The 22,866-nt window shown below is 43.3% G+C and overlaps 1 protein-coding gene across 1 annotated transcript in view; it reads right to left on the bottom strand.

Annotated features, from left to right (window-relative positions):
* ME1 (malic enzyme 1, NADP(+)-dependent, cytosolic) overlaps window positions 1–20,418 on the bottom strand; it is a gene marked incomplete at its 5' end in the record, with an annotated part of 142,150 nt that extends 121,732 nt beyond the window's left edge. The window contains 2 exons of the mRNA XM_015420899.1: window positions 16,804–16,965; window positions 20,343–20,418. Of these exons, the coding sequence (XP_015276385.1) occupies window positions 16,804–16,965; window positions 20,343–20,418 (238 nt within the window). The remainder of the gene's footprint in view (window positions 1–16,803; window positions 16,966–20,342) is intronic.
* Window positions 20,419–22,866: the final 2,448 nt, after the last annotated feature.

Raw genomic sequence — 22,866 nt, 5'->3', positions numbered from 1 at the left:
GCGGCGGCAGCGGAGCTCACCGGTGGCGGCGTCGCTCAGGCGGCGGCTGGCGACGTGCGGCTGTCCGGCGAGCGGCGTGCGCTGCGCTCTTGAGGTCCGGCTTGGCTGCGCGGCTTAGGGTCGTTGTTTGGGAGGGCGAGCATCCCATCCTCGTCGCCACTGTTATGTAGTGGGTGGTCGCCCGTACAAACGATAGACTCCGTGGTGGTGCATAGCACGCTTTATTCAGTACACAACAAGAAGAAGGAACAAACGGCCGGCAGGCCAACTATATACAAACCTGGGGACACCCCCCTGGTCACCATTGGTGGGTTTGAATCTCCCGCCATGGTTCCCATTGGTTCCCCAGTGTAGGGCTAGGATCCTAGTCCCCATTGTTGTCCAGGACTGAAGCTCAGGTGTGTGTGCTGACCTCAGGTGGCGGTCAGTGGACACAACAGTAGGATTTGTGTGTGTGTCATATTAGTGTCCAGAGAGATAGGAGGTAGGTGTGTGTTTCATGTCCACAGAGATTATTCATAGCACCATGGCTTCATTCTCTCTTCCCTTGATTTGTTGATCGAAGACATCAGCTGAGCTATTGTGGTAAAACTGCAAATCTATGATCCATTCCCATTATAATCTTTCTTTTTAAAACAGATTGCAATTTCTGGCATTTACTAGAGGATTATGGTCTGATCTGTAGATTACAACCACATTTTAGTGTCCCAATCCTCAATCGCCAACATTCATTGCAATTTTTAAAACGCCATATGAAAACTAAAGGCCATTTCACTCTATGCTTGCCAGCTGCTTTCCTTTCCAAACTTCTGGTTGCTCAAAAATACTGGGATGTCTGATGACAAAAAGCAGCCAAGGAACAGAAAAACAACAGGCAACAGATGTATGGAATGTGAGGGCCAGGAGCACACAAGTAAGTAACAGTAACGGGGCAAGGCCAAGACAAGTTACCGGGGCATGCCACTCTGCAAACCCCCGTGTCCTCCTTGGATTTTAGGCAAAGAGAACTCAACGTCATCAGTAACTATCACCTACGTGGTATGATTTAATCTAGGAATCTCTGCTCTTGCACTTTGTTTCCGTCATTTTAGGAAAATGGATAATTGATTGCTTATGGTTGTTTTATGTATGTTTTTAACGGCATTTATATATGCATTTTATGTAAGCCGCCCGGAGCCCGCCTTGGCAGGGAGGGCAGGGTATAAATTGAACTAATAAATAAATAAAGTTCCTACCCACTGCCCATCCATATCCTCTAGCATTTTCTTTGCTAAGGAAGAAGGAAGAAAAAAGTTCATAGCCAAGCTCCACAAACCTCTAGTAAAGCATTCAGGAAATATATGCATTGTGAAGTGTTAACATTTTCTGGTTTCAGATTCTAAAATTACATATTAAACAAACAACAGTCCCATTTATTTTAGTGACCTGAATCCTAGCTTGTTTTGTATAAGCATGGGACTCTGTGCTTTTCAAGATGAATAATTTCCCATCCAACTGAGGGTCCTGCCAGGTATAAGGACTTTGGTAAGTACTTGGACTTTAATTTAGTAGTGCCAGCTTCCAACATTTACTGTATGTTGCCTGTAAAGTACTGCCAAAGTAATTTAAGCAACATAAATACTCTTGTTGTTTCTGCGGAGAACCCGAGAACACAAGTTCCCTTTGAGTATTCTGATGAAAGCTGCCAATATGTTTCGGTGTAGTGCTGATGTGAAGCTAATTTTCAGTCCAACAACCATTTCAAAGCTGTGGTCCAGTTTAGGCACAACTCCCAAACCTCTACATGCAAATATACACCTACACACCCATTCAGAAGCTGAATTCCTAAATCTAGGGTTACTGCCTAAGTGCAAATCTAGGGTTACTACTTAAAGGTTCTAGTGAGTTGAAACAGTAATCCCAAGTAATTGTGCAACTCATCAGAATAGGTACATTTCAAGTGATATCCCAATTCCCCTGAGTGTGCATGTTTCATTCACAGTCCTGTACCAGTTCTCTCAGTACAATGAATCATGCATTTGTTAGTACTCGGTACGAAACACACATACAGAAGAGCACCCAGGTTTCTATATAGTCTCTAGTTTACACTGGACAGAGTAGGTACTTGCAAAATCCCGTGAGGTCATCACTGGGGTCATACACTGGAAACAGCAAAGAGGTTCCCATCCATATTACACAACCTATGTGTTAGGGTTGCAAACCTCTGGGTGGCACCTGGAGATCTCCTACTGCTATAATTGATCTCCAGATGACAGAGAAGTTCCCCTGGAGGAAATGGCTGCCTTGGAGGGTGGACACTATGGCAATATACCCTGCTGAGGTCTCTCCCCTCCCCCAAACCCTGCCATCCTCATGCTCTGCCCCCCCCCCCAAACATCCAGGTATTTCTCAACTGACAGCTGGTCACCCTACTGTGTGTTTTTGTTTCATTTTAATGGTTCTTAAGATGTGCTGCTATTACATATCACGTCATGGCCCTGATGAAGGCAGAAAGGTGAGGAACCCATTTTATAAATAAACAAATCTGTACAGCAGCATCAAATGCTACCATCTGCACACTCCTCACTCAAAGTTGTAGTGTCCCCCTCCCCCACAGCAGTTTGGGCCCTTCTCACTATTGCATAATGGCTCATTGAGGCTTGTCACAGAAGCCATAGAGAACCGTCTGTGCAGATTTACCAGGATACCAGCACAGACTGATGCTGTCACCAGCTCACTAGGGTGGTTACACCAACTGAGACTGCTCACCATGCCCATAGGACCAGATTATTGATAGGGACTTGCTACTCAAGTCAAAGGTTGGACAAACCATATGAGCACACATACAAGACTTCCTGTGTTCTAATTTAATCACTTTCAAATAAAATCTGAAAACTGGAATTATTTTCCATTGCATCGCTTGCTTTTGTTTGTTTGTTTTATGTCCCGATGATTTAAAAGATAATTTTCCTGTGGTTTAGCTGAGCATTTATGTTCCTAGAAAATGGAAGCTGATGTTGCAATACATATTTGTATGCAGAAAAGGCTTTGATCAATGAAAAAACAAAACAGCATACTCTGACTAAAAGGATTCAATAGCAGCCAGCACTATTTGTTCTCCTCAGAGAACAACTCTAGAATAAAAGATCACAATTCACCCAGAGCAACCCAAGGAGCTCTGTGTCTCACTAGAAAACTAAGCCTGAGTTCCTCACATCCCAAAAACCCTCTAGCTACTGCACCAAACCATGTTTCATCACTTTGCACCACACAGCAACAGGTTCACTGGTCTAAAATGATAACGTCTTTTAAAATATGTATGTAAATTCTAGGAATACGCAGAAAGAATGGAAGTGCACATCTCCTGTGCATAGTTAAAAGAAAAAGCGGCATAGAAAGCAGAAATTTGAATAGCAGATCAAGAAACATGTGGGAAGACTGAGCTGCCAAAAGTTAGATTCAGGATGGAACACATTTGGCAAAATTAAACAGTAAGTGTGGTTTTGAAACAAAATACAGTATTTAAAAGCTATACCACAATAAAGAACTTATATATAGTCCTGGCCTTTATAGAAATATTTTTGTTAATCATGTACGGGAACAGCTAGCTTGGAAAACTCAAGATACATTAAAATCAGGTTTATTTTACTATATTTACTTTGTTCTACAATAATCTTATATCCATCCTCCAAAATACATTATTACACAATGTTAGTTGTTAGCTGTTATCTCTGTTCACAGAAGTAAAAGGAACTGTGTCTTGATGGACTTTAAGATGCTGGATCCTAAGATGCTGGATCAGAGAAAAGAAGGTTAGTAAAATGTGAAAAAGAGGGCCAATATTAAAAACTAAATGTAGAAAATATATTAAAAAGATACATGTATTTATTAATTACAAATTTTAAAACATATATAAGGGCCCATTCACATCAAATATATAGATAACATGGCAATACACACGGGCTTAAAAAACATGACCTAACACGTTTTGGCCTGCATAGGCCTTCTTCAGAGGTCCAACAATTGAGTGGCAAGATGGCTATATAAATATAATACAATAATGTAGCACTGCTTTTTACTTGAGAACACTGTGGCAACACAATCAAAGAAGGCAATTCTTGGACCAAAAGTCTATACTTTAGAACCACTGGGCAAGTGATTGCACTTTTAAAGTTCTCATTTGCATATTTATTGTGTGCCTGGTGGTTTTATTCTGGAACAACTTGTTTTCTGGTCCATACTGAATTTATATCTTGTATCCATTCTGATTGTGTCTACATGATTGTATTATATTTATATAGCCATCTTGCCACTCAATTGCTTGACCTCTGAGGAAGGCCTATGCAGGCCGAAACGCATTAGGTCATTATAGATAATGGCAAATCTCTTAGGGTATATTCAGTGATCGGGGAGGGGGGGAGGCAGTTTGACGTAGAGGCAGCACATTTGCAGTGTACCTGCTGGAGCCTCTCCCCAAAAGAAGCCCTACATTTGCCAGTGTGGCAAATGCCAGGCCAGCTCAACAGGACTGATGTCAAGCACAAAATCCAAGCAAGGGGGAGGGGGGTTGCAGGGCAGCATAAGCAGTGCAGTAGTGGCTGCCCAGCAGCAGAACCCACTGCCAACCTACTAGTACCCAGCAGCAGAACCCAGTGTCATTGTGGCAAATAGCAGTTCAACGTTACTGGGCTTCTGTGTATTGGGCTGGCCTTGGTTCAGGTGGCCTACCAAAAGTGCCTGCCCACCCTGTACTTTTGAGTGCTCTGCTGGGCTTCTACTGCCCTAGTTTCTGCCCCCCCCCAAAAAAAATTAAAACCCTGCTGGAATTCTCTGGTGTGACATCGGTTAGTTCTGTTGCTGTCATATTGGCACTGGGTTCTCCTGTTGGGCACTAGTAAGTTGCCACTGCATTCTGCTGCTGGGCACTAGTGGGAGGGTTCTGCTGCTGGGCACTAGTACATTGCACTGGTTCTGCTGTCCTTGCAGAAATGCCCTCCCTCAGTTTCTGCTTCATTCTCAGATTTTGGGTTTTGGCACCGCCACTGTGGCACTGGTTCTGCTGCTGGCCTTGAAACACGCCCCCCCCCCCACACACACACACTTCACTTTCTACTGCAAAGATTCTCTGTGACATTCTGCTGGGCTTGTATTGACTTGCTATTTTCCCCCATTGGGTGCCTGTAGAATTGGATCCCCTGGTCCAAACTTGTTTTGGGCAGAAGCTCCAGCAGCAATACTGCAAATCTGGTACCTCTACCTCAAACACCCCCACCCCACCCACCCTGACCACTGAATATATCCTAAGAGATTTGCCATTGACTATAATGGCCCCATAGGGTATAATGGAAACTAATAATAGCTGAATAAACCCAAATAGTATTAAGGAATCTCTATTCAGCTCGGTATATACTGAATGCACACCCTAGTGGCCAGCCAGATGCTTCTGGAATTGCCACAAAAAAGTCAAAGAAGTCACGAAGAAGTCTTCTGCTACTGACTTAAAATTATCCATGTATAGTAAATGTTTTGTTATCCATGACTTGATTATCTAGAACACTCAGTTAACCAGCATCACCCAGAGGACTCCTCCCCCTCAGTAACCATACCCCTGTATCTTAGGGTGTACACACACCCCACTCCCAACTCTCTAGCTGATCGGCTTGATGCCACTGGCTGTTGTTGGACTTCTGACAGCTTGTATTCCCATCTGACTTCATCCTTGGGTACTTCCTTTCCCCTCAGCTACCTCCAGGTGACAGGAGCCAGGTATGCCAGAAGGCTCTCAGGCAGCTGACTCACCTGTCTGCCTGCTTTGCAGGATGGCCCTTTTTCTGGGGGGAGGGGTGAAGGGTTCCATCACCCGTGGGGGCTATCACCATGGCAATCCCTACAGGTTAGAGTCTGGTCACTGTGAATTCCTATGGGTAGGGGTGGGTCAAAGAATAAGCTTTGGTAAAACAGTGACCCTATTGTCCATGAATGCCAGATGACAAAGCTTTTACTGCATTATCATGAAAGAAAAAGCTTTCAGAAAGACTGGCACAGGGCTGGAAAAGGGGTAAGCAACCCCCTTCTTCTCTTACCATTCTTTTGTTAACTCACAGCTCCCATATTTTTAGGTTAAAATTTAAATGTTAGGGGTGAAATGGTACATGACTATTGTTTGGGCCTGTGAAAATATGTTGAAAATATAAAATCAGTTTAGGTTAATGCTGCTTTTATTGGCCACTTCTGCTACTATTTGATTCTCCTGTCCAGAGATCTGCAATTTCAGATATTTGCCCTTTTCTGTTTGATTCCTTTTCATATGCTTTAGCAACAGAACACTCTAACTTACAGTGGTTGAGAAGCTGAAAGCTGTGAATTCATAGAGTGGACTTTGATGCTTTTTTTTTTTTAAGGCAAACCAGAACTTGGTCAAAGGCTGTTTTTAGTGCCACATTTTTGCTAATAAAAGGCTGGCTGTTATGCTACAGTTACCATGGAATTGATATATGCTTATGTTGTTTATTCTAGATTTACCACTAAACTTCTAAGTTCCTGATACCCCTGAGCTAAAAGACAGAAATAACCATTAACTTACATTATAGCTGGGAATGCTTGAGTGCACTTCCTAAAAAATTCGAGTTTACACAGAGTACAAAATTAATACACAGGAAGAACATGTAAAAATCTGTCTGTTTACTGCTGCCAAAATATCAGCATAAGCAAATCAGCCAAAGGTCTTCTCTCTTTCTTTATTCTTTATTTTACTTACATTATTTATAGTCCGCCTTTCTCAGTGGAACTCAAGGCAGATTACACAGCATGAGTCAACACAATCAACAGGATGGGACATTTGATAAACAACGCAATAGGATTAGGGTTATAGAACCAATCAGAAATCTAAAAACAGACCTGAAGCAAAGTACAAGTATTAACATGACACATTTAATGATGCCAGATTACATAGTAGGACCCTACTTAAAGCAAGCTATACCCAATAATATAATCCACAGTCCCTAATCATTTATCCAAGACACTTTGAGAATCGTTTTGTACAAGGCTACACAGAAAAATCCTCTTGAATAATACAGTTTTGCAAAGGGTGTGGGAGCCTTTCTGACCTCCTCAGGCTGGCCATTCCATAAGGTGGGGACTACAACAGAAAAGGCACTGTACGGGAAGTTGTTGATTTTGCACATCTGCAGGTTAGCACCTACAGAAGGCCCTGCTCCAATAAGTGACGCTGTCATGGTGGAGCAGAGGGGTAGAGGCAGTCTCGCAGATGTAAGGGTCCAAAGCTATGAGGGCTTTGTACCGTATGTGATAGCTAATACCTTAAATTTGAGCCCAGTAACCAATGGGCAGAGCAAAAATGCTCCTGATAATAGCTAAGACACACCATTCTGCACCTGTCATGGGTCTGCCTGCCAGCATCTCCTCAGATAAGCGATGGAGATTGGAGAAAGCTGGCCCCAGCCCTCAGATGCTGCAGGAAGACCCATCAGACAAGGTGGAGAATTGGTCAGGTGTAGATGGGGAGTCTCCGGCTGAAGTCAGTGTGCCGTGCCCTCAGTCCCGCAGACTGGGATCCAAAGCTGAAGCAGAGGCCCTGCAGCTGCCAGCCTTACCCCCAAGGTTGATGAGCCCTTGGAACACCAGAGAAGGCAGGCCCAGAGGGAGACACAGGAGCGGCACCATAGTGTGCGGTTGGCAGCCCAGGACCAGTCAACCTCTGCCTGGTAGCCGGAGTCATTGTAGGATCAGGTCTCACAGCCCTGTAGGCTGCTCAGCCATTGAAGACTTGCACCTGTCCCTTGATGACTCAGCAGGCTGATGAGTTGCACCTGTCCCTGAATGACTCCTGATAAAAGCAGCTGAAAAAGGGAAAGCCAAGCCACCATGGAAGCAATTTGTTTACAATCCTTGTGTGATGTGCTTTAGGCTTCTGTGTGCTTGACCTTCTGGACCATGACCTGTCTTGGTATTTGCTGGGTGCATGGGGAGGTTCAATTTTCTAATCGTAAGGGGAGAAAAAAAGCAATGACTGATGCTGAAATTTGCAAAGGAAAACTAAGGTGGTAGTAGGCTTGCCAGACCCCTTGGTGGAGGTGGGGGGTCTCCTGCTGCCAGGTCCCACCTCCCTGCTGCTAATCAGCTGGCCGGCAAAGGGGAACTTACCCCTCCAAAGGAGATTCATCTGACATGCCAGTGGCATGTCTACGTCACTGCCCACATGACCTGCAAGTGATGTCATCACATCCAGGACATCGGGACAATGCTCTGGTATTTGGGCCAAAACTCTATGGTAGAAGCCAAATTTATCGTAGGCTGATTTCCCACAAGCTGCTGCTCCGTGCTCATTCCTCCCTTTGCCCCGATCATACATGTCAATTTCACACCATGTGCTGTGCGGCTGCATTTGGCTCCGCAGCTTCGCCCAATTTCCCCCGTGTCTACTCAATCCTCAAAAAACAGGATTGAGTAGACGCGGGGGAAATCGAAAAAAATTGCGGAGCAAAATGCAGCCTCACAGCACGTGTTGTGAAATTGACGCGTACAATCCGGGCAAAGGGAGGAACGAGCGTGAAGCAGCAGCTTGTAGGAAATCAGCCATAGAGTTTTTGCTCAAATACCAGAGTGCCACTCTGATGTCCCAGACGTGATGACGTCACTTCTGGGTCACATGGGCAGTGTCATGGACACGTTGTTGTACGTTGCATCGGCCTCTTGCTGCTCCCGGTAAGTCCCCCCATTCCCTGCCAGTTGCCAGGAGGGACTTGGCAACTCTAGGTGGTAAGGATACTTGACCACATAGAAAATAACAGATGCTGTCTGTGTCTGGTTCTTCATTTTGGATAAGTTCCTACTCCCCATCCTCAGAAATTTATAGCATTTGAGTATGGAAATGGTCCAGTGACACTTCATACTACTGCAGCCTCCTGCCATTCGTCAGGCAGACACATCTAATAACTCAGTCAAGCCACCGTGCTGGGTTTGAACTAATTTACAGGCATATACGAAGACTTCTGGCACACAGAAATAAATGCCTAGGGGACAGTACCCATTGTTTCAAAATGTTATTTCATCATTGTTGTGTTCAGATATGAGACCAGTTCGAAAGCAAGAAATTTCAAGTAGATAAATAGGTACCGCTTCAGTGGGAAGGTAACAGCGTTCCGTGTGCCTCGGCATTGAGTCATGCCAGCCACATGACCGCGGAGAAGTCTGCGGAGAGCACTGGCTCCTCGGCTTGGAAACTGAGATGAGCACTGCCCCCTGTACTTGGATTTGACTAGCTTTCAAGCAAGGGAAACCTTTTACCTTGCCAATACCATCACTAGAGAAGCCTAGGCCTAAGGAATGTGCATTAACATGCAATTCATTTGCCTCCCTTCAGAGCATGGGATAAGCACCTGTAGATGCCTAATAAATATCAACTTGGATAAATTAAAAATAAATACAATGGAAGGAACTGTGTGCCAAGAGGAAAACAAACACTAAAAAAATTGAAAACACAACAGGAAGTAATTTCAGCTCTAGATTCCCCTGCTGTACAAATGTGTAATAAAACATGTTACAGCTGATCTGTGGACTGATGTGTCCATGTGTTATTGCACTCAATACAGTCTCACAGTTGGATCACACTCTTTGTAACTTTATATCTTTTCAAACTATTTTTTCTGGAAAGATTCTGTCCCAGTTTTATGAACTCAATTCAGTGTGAAATATCGCTCTGAGCATACATGGCACAAAATATGTATCTCATTAACCTTTCCAAAAATATGTGAGAATCACCTTATATAATACATTAAGCACACCTTTTAAAGAAAATAATAGGAACCTAGAATGTCAGTTCACCAAACAGATTTATCAACTCCAACAACTGCTGAAGTAAAGGGACTAATTGTGCTATATTAGAGCACCATTTTTTGGGGGGGGGGTTAAAGAAGAAGCACTGGGGGGGGAGAATTTGGAGAGGAAAAGCAGCAGGGAACTGAGAAGAGAATAGGATACTTAAACCAATCAGTGCCTGATGGTTGTCTGCCTCATATCACCATGCTATATTCTCCTTTGCGGAGTTCAAATCACAGGCAAACATACCTTTTGAACCAGGGGAGTGGACGAGCAAATTTTAATGATGACAGAGAGCAAAAAAAGAGGCAATCAGAGAAAGAGTTAAGTATCTCCTTTCTCCCCCAGCATTTCTCTGCTCCAAATTCCTCATTCCTAAAGTTGTTGCATTAAAAAAAGATGCATATTTCTACCTAACCTGTACTTTGCCTGGCCCAAACGTAAAGCAGATAAATTCTACAATGCCTTTCATTCATGTACAGATACCTCTAGTCTAAGCTTCTTCTTTTGTAAAGTAACATAGGTCCCTGCCACATGGGGGGGGGGATGCGCGGGCAAAGTGTGGCTTTTGAAAGCCGCACCAAAATAGGCACGCGGCGGCGGGATCACACAGATCCTGTGAGCCGCTGCGCACTTGCTCCCCGGCACGGTCAGATACCGGGGAGAAAGCCACGAAACAGAGAGGGAGACTGCCAAACTGCGCATGTGTGAGCATGCGCAGTTCGGCCAGGAGCCTCGGATGCACCGGCAGAAGGACGCGCGGCCATTCTGGTAAGTCCACCTGTAGGGGTGGTTGCAGCGGGTTTTCGACCTGAAGGGCCGGATCGGGGACGGGTGCGTGCCGCTTCCCAGATGTTGCGGTGCGATCGCGCCCGTTTGCTGCACCCCCGATCCGTCCCTCTCCCGGCCCAAACCCTTATGTGTGACCGGGGCCGTAGTAGAGTGTGGTTAACAGTTCTCACAACAGCCTATTAGCTGAAATTCCCGAGGTCCTAGGTTACGTCATAACACTGTAAATAAAGCAAAGTGAGGCCTCTGATTATACTTGCCACTCTATTTTAAAGCTTATTTGCTTGCAGTGTTGTAGCTATGACTCAGTGAGTGAGGTTTGTAAATATACATATACAAGCTGGGGACAAGTAAGAACTTGTGGAGGACATCTCATTACCCACTCCTCCACTATTTTCTCTTTTCCCTGGCAGCCTCCATAGTCTCTCTCCTTTTCTTGCTTCCTTCTCTCCTTCCCACCCACAAGCCAACCAACCTTCATCTCTCTCAGCCTTCCCTCTCCCTGGCAACCTCTACTCAGGAAAACTATGGCCCAGTTACATGATACTGGCAGCTGGGACCAGTTGCATAGTGGGCATCCAGCAAGAACGTGCAGGGGGCCCTCATTTCACCCAGTATCCCCTTCCCCATACTACTTCCTCTTTCTCTCCTCCTGGCAATACCCATATGCTCATCTTTCCCTCCCTCCCTTCCTCCCTCTTCCTCCTTCCTTCCCACCCACCCATCCACCGATCAACCTACCTTTTATTTCCCCCCATGTTCAGCTATATTTATCATTTCATTTATACCCCTTCATTCTTCACAATGGGGACACAAAGCAGCATATATAATTCTCATCTCCATTTTATTCTTACAACAATCCTGTGAGGTAACTTCAGCTGAGAATAGATTCAGGTAGGTAGCTGTGTTGGTCTGAAGCAGCAGAACAAAGTTTGAGTCCAGTGTGGGGTTGCCAGCAGTGTTCCTTCTAAGATGAGTTAGCATGAGCTAGTTCACTGTTTTTTAGCTTCCAGCTCACACATTTTTGTCTTAGCTCACGAGGGATGGCTCCAGAGCAAACTAATTTGTGCAGCAGCCAAATCGCTCACTCACAACTTTAATGCCAGTAGCTCACAAAGTAGAATTTTTGCTCACACAACTCCACAGCTTAGAGGGAGCATTGGTTGCCAGCCTCCAGGCTGATCAACTGGAGGCCCTTTAAACCTAGCAGGAGAGAAGGAGAGGTGCGGTCACAGGCCGCACATTCGTCTTGCAAAATATCCCTTTAAAGGTTCGTTTTGCGAGTGGGGTGGGGGCCACGATACGTGGGGCTGATTTCCCCCAGCCGCCCATGTTGTGGCCCCCACCCCACTCACAAAAGACCCTTTAAAGCATTTTTTTTGCAAGCTGAGCATATGGCCCGTGACCGCTCCTCTCCATCCTTCCTGCTAAATTTAAAGGGCTCTCCAGCTGATCGGCAGATCATGTGATCACTGCCAATCAGCTGAAGCCTTTTAAATTGGGCAGGAGGGGAGGGAGAGGGGTGGCCAGGCAGGTGGTCACTCTTGGGGGCAGGGCTTGGGTGGGGCTTGGGGCATCCCCGCCCACCCCCAGAACACCCCCAAATCTCCCTGCCAAAGCAACAAGGGGACCTGGCAACCCTAGGCCTGTGGCACCTTTAAGACCAACAAGCACACTTCTTCAGATACACTGAAACAGAGTCACCAACCATTACATATAGGTAGCAGGTGAGGAGGATGTTGCCAGAAAGGGCCAATTAGAGCTAAATTTGGATTAAGACAATTGGTAAGACCTGAGAATACGAATTGCCTATTTTAGCTATATTTGCTGCTATTCACAGGTTTTACCAATTGCCTTAATCCAATCTTAACTCTAATTGGCCCTTCCTGGCAACATCCTCCTCAACAGCTACCTATATGTAATGACTGGTGACTCTGTTTCAATGTACCTGAAGATGTGTGCATGCACATGAAAGCTTATACCCAGAATAAAATTTTGTTGGTTTTACAGGTCCCACTGAATTCAAACTTTGTTAGGCTGAGAATGTGTAACAGGCCCAAGGTCATCCAGAGAGGTTCTGCAACTGGGGGGTGTTTTTAAACTGGGTCTCATAAGATCCGAGCCTGAAACACAAACCACTACACCACACCGGCTGTCCTAAAGTGGCTGCTATTGAACAGGAGCAAGCAAACAGCCTCGGATGAGTCATGCATGTCTTATGGTGGCAAGTTGCCCAGTGGTTGTTGGTAGGCCTGGCCCAAATGGGAGGGAGTGGGAGAAGAAGACTGGTGGAAAGTGCCATCAAGTAGCAGCTGACTTATGGCGAGTCCATGAGGTTTTCAAGGCGAGGTCTTCCATCCAAGTTCTAACAAGGGCTGATCATGCTTAACTTCCAAGATCTGATGAGATCAAGCTTGTCTGGACCATCTAGATCAGCTTTTAAAAGCCCTTCAATTCCTTGTGTTTGCTTTCCCCTCCCAGTCCCAGGAAGAAAGGAAATCCATACACACTTGCTATTCAGTCTTGCGCTACAACTACATGGAACTACTTACTTTGAGGGGCTCTTTTTCATGTTTTGAATCCAAAATGGAGGATTGGAACAGTGATGGCCATAGATATTTTTACATACAGCAAAAAAGTTGAAATGGCATTCCTTGTTCAATCAGCCCACAAGGCATAAGTTGAAGACAGAAACATTATGCCTCGTGTAGTATTTTCTGTCCAAAGTAGAAGTGTTATATCATTTCCACATCTGACCTCCATGATCAGGCTGTGTGAATGAACTTTTAAAGAACTTTCAGTGTTTAGACCAGGCACTAAAACAGCTGCCATCATGGCCATATAAAAAGATCATAGCATACCAGTTTCAATGAAAGCCTGGGTTCTGATTAAAATAGTTTCCATCAGGAAATTCCCAACTACCCTTTATACATTTACGCTCTTCTGAGAATGATTGCTTCAGTTTACAGGAGACAATTATACTGACCTGTTATCTCTTTTGCAATGAATTCCACAATTCTCTTCATTTTGCTGGCTGATAAACCCACACTATACGTAACTGTGTATTGCTTTTAATTTTCTGGAGGAATGCCTATAAATGGGCAGATGTCCTTACAAAAATATTTGATGCTCTTGCATCCTTTTTATCACTACACAGTTTTAAACCATCCAAAATTATTTCATCAATCTCCATTTCACTAAATTCTCCCTGTACAGCTCAGTATATTCAAATAACGTTATACCAAAAAATAACCTTATACAAAACATTTCCACGCGGTTTGCATTGCAGCAATGTACAACATTCCTCACTTCATAATTTAGAGAGGAACTGCCATGTGCTCAGGCATTCCTATTATTAATGGGCCAAGATGTTTCACATTTATTTTATGAAATATATAATTTTAAAGAATAGTTTTATATGTACTTTTTTGTTGGAACCCGTTTAATAAAGTGGAAAATCTTTAAGCAATAATAATACAGAATCTTTCCTAATATAATATGAGGGTTATACTGGTAATACAAGTAACAATAATAAAATGTACAGGTGTAGGCCCACAGTACTCATGGGGGGGGGTTCCCTACATTCTCACCAGGCCCACAGCCAGCACAACTCCCAGGCATGTGCCTCCTCTGTCAGCAGGTCTGCTGTGACTCCCGAGCTGCACCTCCACCGCCAGCGGGCTCAGCCTAACTCCCAGGCTGAGCCACCAGCAGTAGCATGCCCTGTGGGACTCCTGGGCTGTGCCTCTGGTGGCATGCCCAGCACAAGTCCCAGACTATGCAACTGCCAGGCCCAGCATGGCTCCTGGACTACATGGCCACCACTGGGCCACGCAGAGCCCTGAGCTGCGCAGCCGCTGCCAGGCCCAGTGCGGAGCCCCAGGTTGTGCAGCCACCACTGCAGGAACAAGCATGGCTCCTCGGTTCCTCCGACAACTGCCAGAGGTAGGAACATTCTCTGTGCTTGTGTAGAGAAGGCTATTTTTTCTTTTGGGAGAATTAGCCCCCCATGGGGGTGGGGTTGAACATTGCATTTTTCTCCAAAGCTGGAGAGTCCCCCAAGTTTCCTGAAAAATCTATTTAGTGTCCATGTGGCCCCCATCCGTGGATTTAGGTCTCCGCAGATAGGGGCCACATGTCTCTAATAGTATGAATGAATTTTATTGTAACAGCGATTAGCCAGCAATATAAAACCAGAAAAAATAAATTAGAATGGCCAAATAGTAAAATTTCCAAAATTCAGCAAGGTAAAAAGAGCTAACATTATAAACGTTACGTTCATTAAAACCAAACTAAAAGTACGCTGCCATAAAACACAGTATAGTATAAAAGAATAAAACATATTACCAAAGGGAACGGTACGAGTTAAAATCAACAGTCCTAACCCGAGTGCCAACCATCATGCTGATGCGCTTCTACCACCAAGGAACAAAATTTCGCAATCTGATGGAGCACTGTGTGTTCAAGGTTAAGAGACAAGTTCTCCACCTTGTCCTGATCCGAAGTGCCTGCCAGAAGGGGATCAATAAGTTTAGTACGAGCCTCTTCAAATACCGGGCATCTTAGGAACACATGTTCCTGGGATTCAATCTCCCCCAACGCACACAAGCATAGCCTCTCTGTTCGGGGTATTTGTTTAAATTTGCCCTCAAGAACTGCAGAGGGTAAGGCCGAGCATCTGGCCAGAGTATATGCCCTCCTAAGTTTACGGGACTCCAAAACGTTAAGATATGGGGCCTGCGCAACCATGTATTTAATTCTAATTGGCGCTATAAATGTTGGGGACACCTGTAGATCTAATTGACGTTCGGTATCCTTGATCCTCTGTCTAATTTCTAACTTAGCCCGGTCCCTACCCATCTCCAAAAGCACTGAGGGAGAATACCCCAAGAGCGAGATTTTCCGCTTAACAGAAATCAGCCAATTAGATTCAAAGGCATCAGACAGAATCAGGGGCACTAGTCCACATGGGTTCAGATTAATCTTCAGCCAATAGAAGATGGAGTATAAGGCAATCATGGCTTCATCCTTCAGCATGCCAGTCTCTAGCCGTACCATTGCATTAGATACGCATCTCGGAACTTGGAGCACTGCTCTCAAAAATTTCAATTGGACTAGCTCCAAAGGAGCATAGCTAGATGGAGGCGCTCCAAGCAGCGTTCCGTAGAGCATCTGGGCAAGTGTTTTGGCCTTGTAAAGTTTTAAAGCTGGTGGTACAAAATAGCCCCCTTGGGAGCGGAAAAACTTAAGAATGCCATGAGAGGATTTTTCACCCGAGCAAGCAGCTGCCTGGCTATGGGCAGTCCTAGATCCAGAGGGTTGGATGATCATGCCCAGATAGCGAAAACTAGCTACCTGTTCGAGGTTCCGCCCGTTTACCCTCCACTTCCTTAGTTTGGGTCTCTTGCCAAAGGCCATCACCTTTGTCTTTGTATAATTTATATCCAGCTCCTGCTCACTGCAATAGCAAGCAAACTTCTTAATTGCCCTTCTCAATCCAATTGGGGTTCTAGAAATAGTATATAGCTTGTCATTATAGGAACCCACGCCCATGCTCTGCTATGAAAAAGCACAAGAGCATGGAATTTACTCTACTACATGTTTTATTGTTCTTTCTCCTAGACTGGGATCATGGCATGTGGCGGCTGCTCTTTCCTCCATGCACTTTTTACAATATAAATTATATACACACATAGGGAACTTCTATTTGCCACAGGAGGGAAAAGAACAGGTATAATACTTGTCTTCCCCCCCCACACACACACACATACACCATGACTCATAGGGGCGCAGAGAGGCAGGAAAAGCTTGTTTCTATAAGAAAAATATGATGAGAGGAAAGGGACTGAAACTCCCTGTGGCTGTTCTTTAACCTTACAAAATATCAAAATCCCATCAGAGATCTCGTCGTACACTAACAGTTGTATCAAAGGAGCTTCCCTTATGTTCAGTTGTGCTTTACACATATGGCTCTGCCTCTGTGCTTGTAACCACCACAGCATCTACTGGAGAAGATGCAACTTTCTGCAAGACGAGTTACTATGACCAACCCATCGGATCTATCATCATAAAAGCAATTTTTTTCCTTGGAGGTTATGTTAAACATTTTAGTTCAACAGGCAAAGAGTACAGCAGTGTTTTGTAGGTTTTCCCTTTGAAATATATCAAATGATCATACCAGCATGGCACAGCATTTACCTCATTGTCAGTTCCCACATCAAGCATAACTGGCAGACACTCCTGGGGCTTCATTCCTCCACACGCTGTGTAAAGTGTTAGTTTACCCACTGGGATGCCCATTCCATAACAGCCAAGGTCTCCAAGGCCAAGAATACGTTCTCCATCAGTCACCACAATAGCCTAGAGGGAAAGTATCATAAGCACTGTAAAACTGTCAACATATCCTAAGATCCTTTTATATCAATTTTTTTAAAACAAGTTGCTTCTATTTTACTTTATTTTTAAATACAGTAGTAAAAAAATCCATTTTAGTATGCTGCATTTGTCTCTGAGATGCTGGAATAATTAATTATTTTATTAGATTAGCTTCTAGGAGTGAAACACAAAAGAAACCTGGTACCCTGAATTCCTAAATTCTTGAATCAACATAACGTATCTGACTAATATGTTGTTGCAACATCCCTGCAGAGCAATGACACTGTGCTGGCCCTAGCATCTCATATTTTCCAGCGTAAAGATATTTGCCAACAGAGTCTTGCGATTAGATTAAAGATCTACAGGACCCCTAGTCCAAACTGCAAACCGTACAAGATGGCCCACACAATTAAAACAGCTTGAATCTCAATTGAGTCATATTAATTAATCATGCATACAAGTCAGCTGCTGTCTGGCAGGCAATGCTGATGGCATCCAGCTATATACTACCTCACTGGCTGCTGTTTCTGTCTTGGCCCAGTGTCTGAACAAGGTGTTCAAGTGGCTGAGACAAAACAAGCTGCAGTGATCCTGGTTGGAAGGGCTACTGCTTTAAATGGGATTGTGTTTCCTACCATCAGTGATGTGCAGCTGTCGCTGAAACACAGATATTAAAAGCTTGGGAGTCTTGCTGGATCCTGGTCTCCTGTTGGAAATGGGTTTTTTTCCCAGATACATATGGTTAGGAAGTGTTGGTAGTTCCAGATGCATTGTACCCTGCCTCAGACCTCCAGACTGAGTGACAAGACAGGATAGATAGCTAGATAGGCACACTGACCTTTCTTCCTGTATCTTCTCTTCTGCCACTGTCCTCTTTGATATGTAGACTGTAATCTCAGGGACCAGTTTCCCTTTTCCTGCATCTCTCACTCTGAATGAAGACTTGCTCTCTACCGCACCAAGGGACATGCTGTCCTCTCTTGGCACCATGAGGCAGATGGGCCTCTCGCCATCCGCCTCCATCCTTTAGCTAGTAAGTTAGTAATCTATCAATTTCTGCTCTTTCCTATCCAAAGTGTACTTTTCAAATAATGAGAGAAGTATTTCTCTTCTAAACTTGCAATGTGGCTCTGTGTAGCTTTGTAAGCTGAGTAACCTGGTAAAGTGACGCTCCTGCATTTGTAGCTTTATTTAAGCACTCTGCTAACTAATGGTGATGGGACTAACTAAACCAGTTAACCTCAATAGGTCATGGGCCCAGCCCCTTTAACCAGGTAAAGCAGCTTAACTAGTACTGGTACCACTGGAAAAGTCTGTGGATCCAAGGTACTGAATGCCTCCCTCAGCAGCTAAATGAGAGAGCTGGTTGACAGGCTTGGTTCTTTTGCAAGACAAATGCATTGAAAAGCTGCTGGAAGCAGTCTGCTGGCGAAACACAGAGCTTAGAGAGACAGAGAAAAAGAAAGCATCATGGCTAAGATTTGGGACAAACAAAGTCCCCTAGTGCCCCTCACAAGGAGAATTTGAAGAAGTGAACTCTCCTGCTGAAGTCAGGGGGACAGGCTTGTGTCTGTATGAAAAGGATCAAGCAGTTTGAGATGGAAAGAGACAGAGAGGATCAGACAGGCTGATATGAGTAAGCTGAGGGACTTAGAGTGTGCAGGATCTTACTGTCTGGGATCTGATATGTGTGGCAGATATGCCACCCTGAACCTTCACTGGTGTTCTACTTATATGTCACTTGCGGTTTATTCTTATCCTATATATATATATAAAACATTCCCTTACGTATTGGCTATTTCCAGCTCTCCCACTGGCTGTGCTGTGTGCTCCATCAGCCATTGGCCCATCAACCGCCACTCAAGAGTACTCGTGTGCCACTGGCTGGGTGCTGGGTCCACTCCTCTCCCACGCACACTGCCAGCCTGGACACCCTTCCCTCACAGAAAAAAATTACCAAAATGGCTGTCTCTCCTGATGAAGACACTTCTCCTTCTTAGCTCCTATGGGACTAACTTTTCCCTTAGTGGCTGTTGCTAGGCAACCAAGCTTGGTTCTGTCCACTATTTCCACTATGGGCCTTATTCCTAGTAAACACATAAGCTACATAATAGTAAACTTAATTAAGGCCACAGATAATTCACCAAGAACGTATTTCAAGTCCAGCAAATATTTTATGGGTTCTTTTAGAATTTGTTTTTGAAAGAAAATCCGATGATGTTCAATGTATGTAATGTACTATAAGTGTACTATAGAAGCACTAATATAGGCATTTGTTAAAATATGTAATTACTACAGTTGGCCTTGAAAAACAACAACAAAGATAGCCAAGATAATTCAGAACGCCACCAAATTGTCTTTGCTTATCAATGTGTTGCCCTTTTTGATTTACTGGAGTGGTCACAATTCTGATGAAGAATTTATTTAGAACTTCTAAAGAGAAAATTCCCTCCAGTCTGTAAATTTATCTATATATGCAAGAAGAATACATACAACAATGTTCATCAGTGAACGTCAATGAAAATAGCTGTCACATGCTATAGGAAATGGGACATGTCTATTGTTTTACTACATTTTAAATGCAGTCCGAATTTATGCCCAAATAATGTAGGATTGTATTAATGTTACTGATATAGTGGTAGCCAAACTCCATGTCAAATGCAGATCAAGTCCATGATCATTCCCCGACTATGCACTCTGTTATCTCCCTGCCCCAGCGTTATGCACCAAGCAAGACTTTTTTAGCACCTTATCTAATTATAGGGAGCATGTGCCAGGATGGCATCATGGGTCAGACTGGAACATCATGATTGCTAACACGGGGTAATCACAACTAGTTATTTGCTGGCACAGCACCTTGGAAGATTCAACCAACAGCAAAGTATATCTTTATAACTTATATTCAGAATTGAATGAACTTACAAAATGGCAAAAGAAAAAAATCATGTCCTGAACAATGTAATGTTTTTCTCCCTTATTTTATACCACTTTTTTTGTAGACATCCCTAGCAGAATCATATGTCACAGCCCTTGCTAGGCTGTTCCACTACAGACTACCAATGGGGAATCAAATCTCTGAATTCTCCCTGATATTTTGTAACCAACATGTTAAGAGAAAGGGATTGTGAGCTTGCATGTGTCTCTGATGTGCCCTTTTTTTTCAGCTGCTGGAGTTTTTTGTATGTCAAACTGCTGTCAATAATGGTACAATATAGTTGACTAAGATGATATTGTAGCTCATCTAACTTGCATCACTATGCCTATAAGCAAATCTGAATTCTAAATAGCCCCTCTGTGTTTAGTTCTAGTTAAGTCAGAGATGCATGACAACAAACCGGTATTGCAGGTAAAGATCCACCTACCTTGATGGTAGGTGCAGGCCATGATCTAAGTATTGTTGCAACATGTCCTCGGTCATGTGGAGTAATGAAAAGTCCCCTGTAAGAACATAATATTATTACATTAGCACTACTTTTCAAAACAGATAAAACAAATGCAGCATAAAAGCTGACAACACAAAAGAGCAAACAGGAGCACTTTTTATGAACACCATTAATGAGATCACTGGGAAAGCAAAAGAGTTTGCATTTTCTCAAAAATAGGTATCAGTCAAGCTTAATTTCAAAATTATTTCTGTATATATTTATATCCTTCTTTTCTTCTTTAATGAGGACCAAAAGAAGCTTACAACATCATTCCCACTTTCATCATTTTTTCCCTCATAAGAACTACCCTGTGAGGTAGATTTTACACTGAGAGAGATTTCTGTTTACCCAGGAAGTTTACATAACAAAAAGGAGATTCAAACATGAGTCTGCCAAATCTAGGGTTGCCACATTGGATGTTTCTGCTGGCGGGTGGTGGAAGGGAGCCTTCCAGGCGTGGGGTGCAGGGTGATGTTGTCAGCTTGATAACATCACACAGAAGTTTACCATAGAGTTTTGGCCAAAAAGCTAGAGTGTCGCAGCACAAAATCTCCAGCATGATGACGTCACTTTCACATGACATCAACGTGCTGTTAACATCAATGCACAATGTGCTTGTTCGGGGGTAGGGCTTCTCCTGCTGGCCAACTGGCTGGCAGCAGGCTGGAGCCCCAGAAATCAGGGGAACCCCCGCTTGGACCGAGGGGTCTTGCAACCCTAGCCAAATCCTACAATGATACTTTAGCTGAGGGGAACTTCACTAATGACAATCTAGCAAAACGTAATTGGGGAGAGGTCTCTGTTTTAACATTTTTGTTTTGCTAGTTCATTGCACAGATATAATGGTGGAGATGGTCTTTGTAACATTTAGAAAATCAAGTGTTCTGGATATGCCAGAAATGAGTAGAAAATATACACAGATGTTTGATAATTTATCTGGAAAACCATGACTGTAAGCAACTATTATTTTTCATTCATCAAAATATATTTTAATTGGCATTCAGCCAGATAGAGTCCAGCTGTTTAATGTTTTCAACTGTTACTTTAGGATTACAATCAGATTTCTTTTAAATTTCCACAGCAACATTTGACAACCCTTACACTGGTTCCCAAAGTGGGCAATACCGCCTCCTGAGGGTGCTGGAATGATCCAGGTAGGTGGTTAAAGTCTTGGGTGCAATTGGGTGGCATTGAATACAAATAAGGGGGTGGTGGAAGCATAAAGAAAGAAGAGTCCAGAAACTATCTAAAGCAGCCTTTTGGTGGTAGGCCAAATAAGTTAGGGAACCTATGCATTAGGTTAATAATTCACATGTTATTTAATCAGATCATAATTACAATACTGTGTACTGTAACCAACATAAAAATTAACAACAAAATCAATGCATAATATATCCTGTTTTTATGGTTTTCTTCCTGTTCTCCTTATAAATGCACGGTATATAACAGAAATTATGTGGAGAGACCAGAACCATGAAGCCTCTTACTAATATCACCAGCTGATCACACTACACTGAGCACTATTCTCTAAAAACACCTGTAATGGAGGTGGTTGGTGGATGGTTCCCTGTGTAGGTTTAGCTATTTTATTATAGGCTTAAGAAATGAACTATGTTCTGGCATTTAATAGGACAGAAATAAGAACGCAAATAAAGACAAAAGCTAATTATATACCCCAGTCATAGATATTCCTCCTAATGTATCTCTCTGTCACGTTGACACAACAGCCATGACTACAACTATATATTATTCCCTCAGAGTATGCAGGTCACCCTATTCTAAGAAATCATTTGACAGAACAAGTACAAGCACAGGATGGGGGTTTTACAACTGTTATTTTCTACAGCACTTTAAATACATACATTTTAATTCAATTAATTGTGCTGTCGGCAGTGATGAGTAATATAATTATTTATTTAAAACATTTATACACCACCTTTTAAAAGACCTCCTCAAGGAGGTGCACAAAACAAAAGATAAAATCATAAAGCTAGTCAATAAAAATGCAGAGTAGAAAACCAACCAAAGAAACAAAAAAACTAGAGCATAAAAGATTTAGCAACCTAAAAAAGACCCTTAAAGCAATCCTCAGGCCAGAAACAGATTATAAAAAAATAAGAGAATAAAAATTTCCTATCAAAATACATGGCAATTCGAGTTGTTACAGGCTTGTTCTCTGACTTGAATCCAATGAGATTTGACGAAGTGTGCGAGAAAAAAAATCACAAGTGAAATTTCCCATTCATTGTTTTCAAGTTCAGGCTGAGAGACAGCCATGTTGAGAGGAACCCCAATGAAAGCCAGCCAAGTCTACAGCATTTTTGGGCAACTGCTATTTTTAGAACAACCTGTCTAATATAGACTTCAAATCAAATCAAATCAAATCAACTTTATTGTTACAGTCCAACGACCAGCTCACTCAATCATTTGTATAAGAAATATGAGATAAAACCAACAATGG

This window comes from Gekko japonicus, unplaced genomic scaffold, assembly GCF_001447785.1.
Source record: "Gekko japonicus isolate JY-2015 unplaced genomic scaffold, Gekko_japonicus_V1.1 scaffold2587, whole genome shotgun sequence".
Lineage (NCBI taxonomy): Eukaryota > Metazoa > Chordata > Lepidosauria > Squamata > Gekkonidae > Gekko > Gekko japonicus.
Note: the sequence above shows the minus strand (reverse complement) of the source record. Positions and strands in the feature narration are given on the sequence as shown.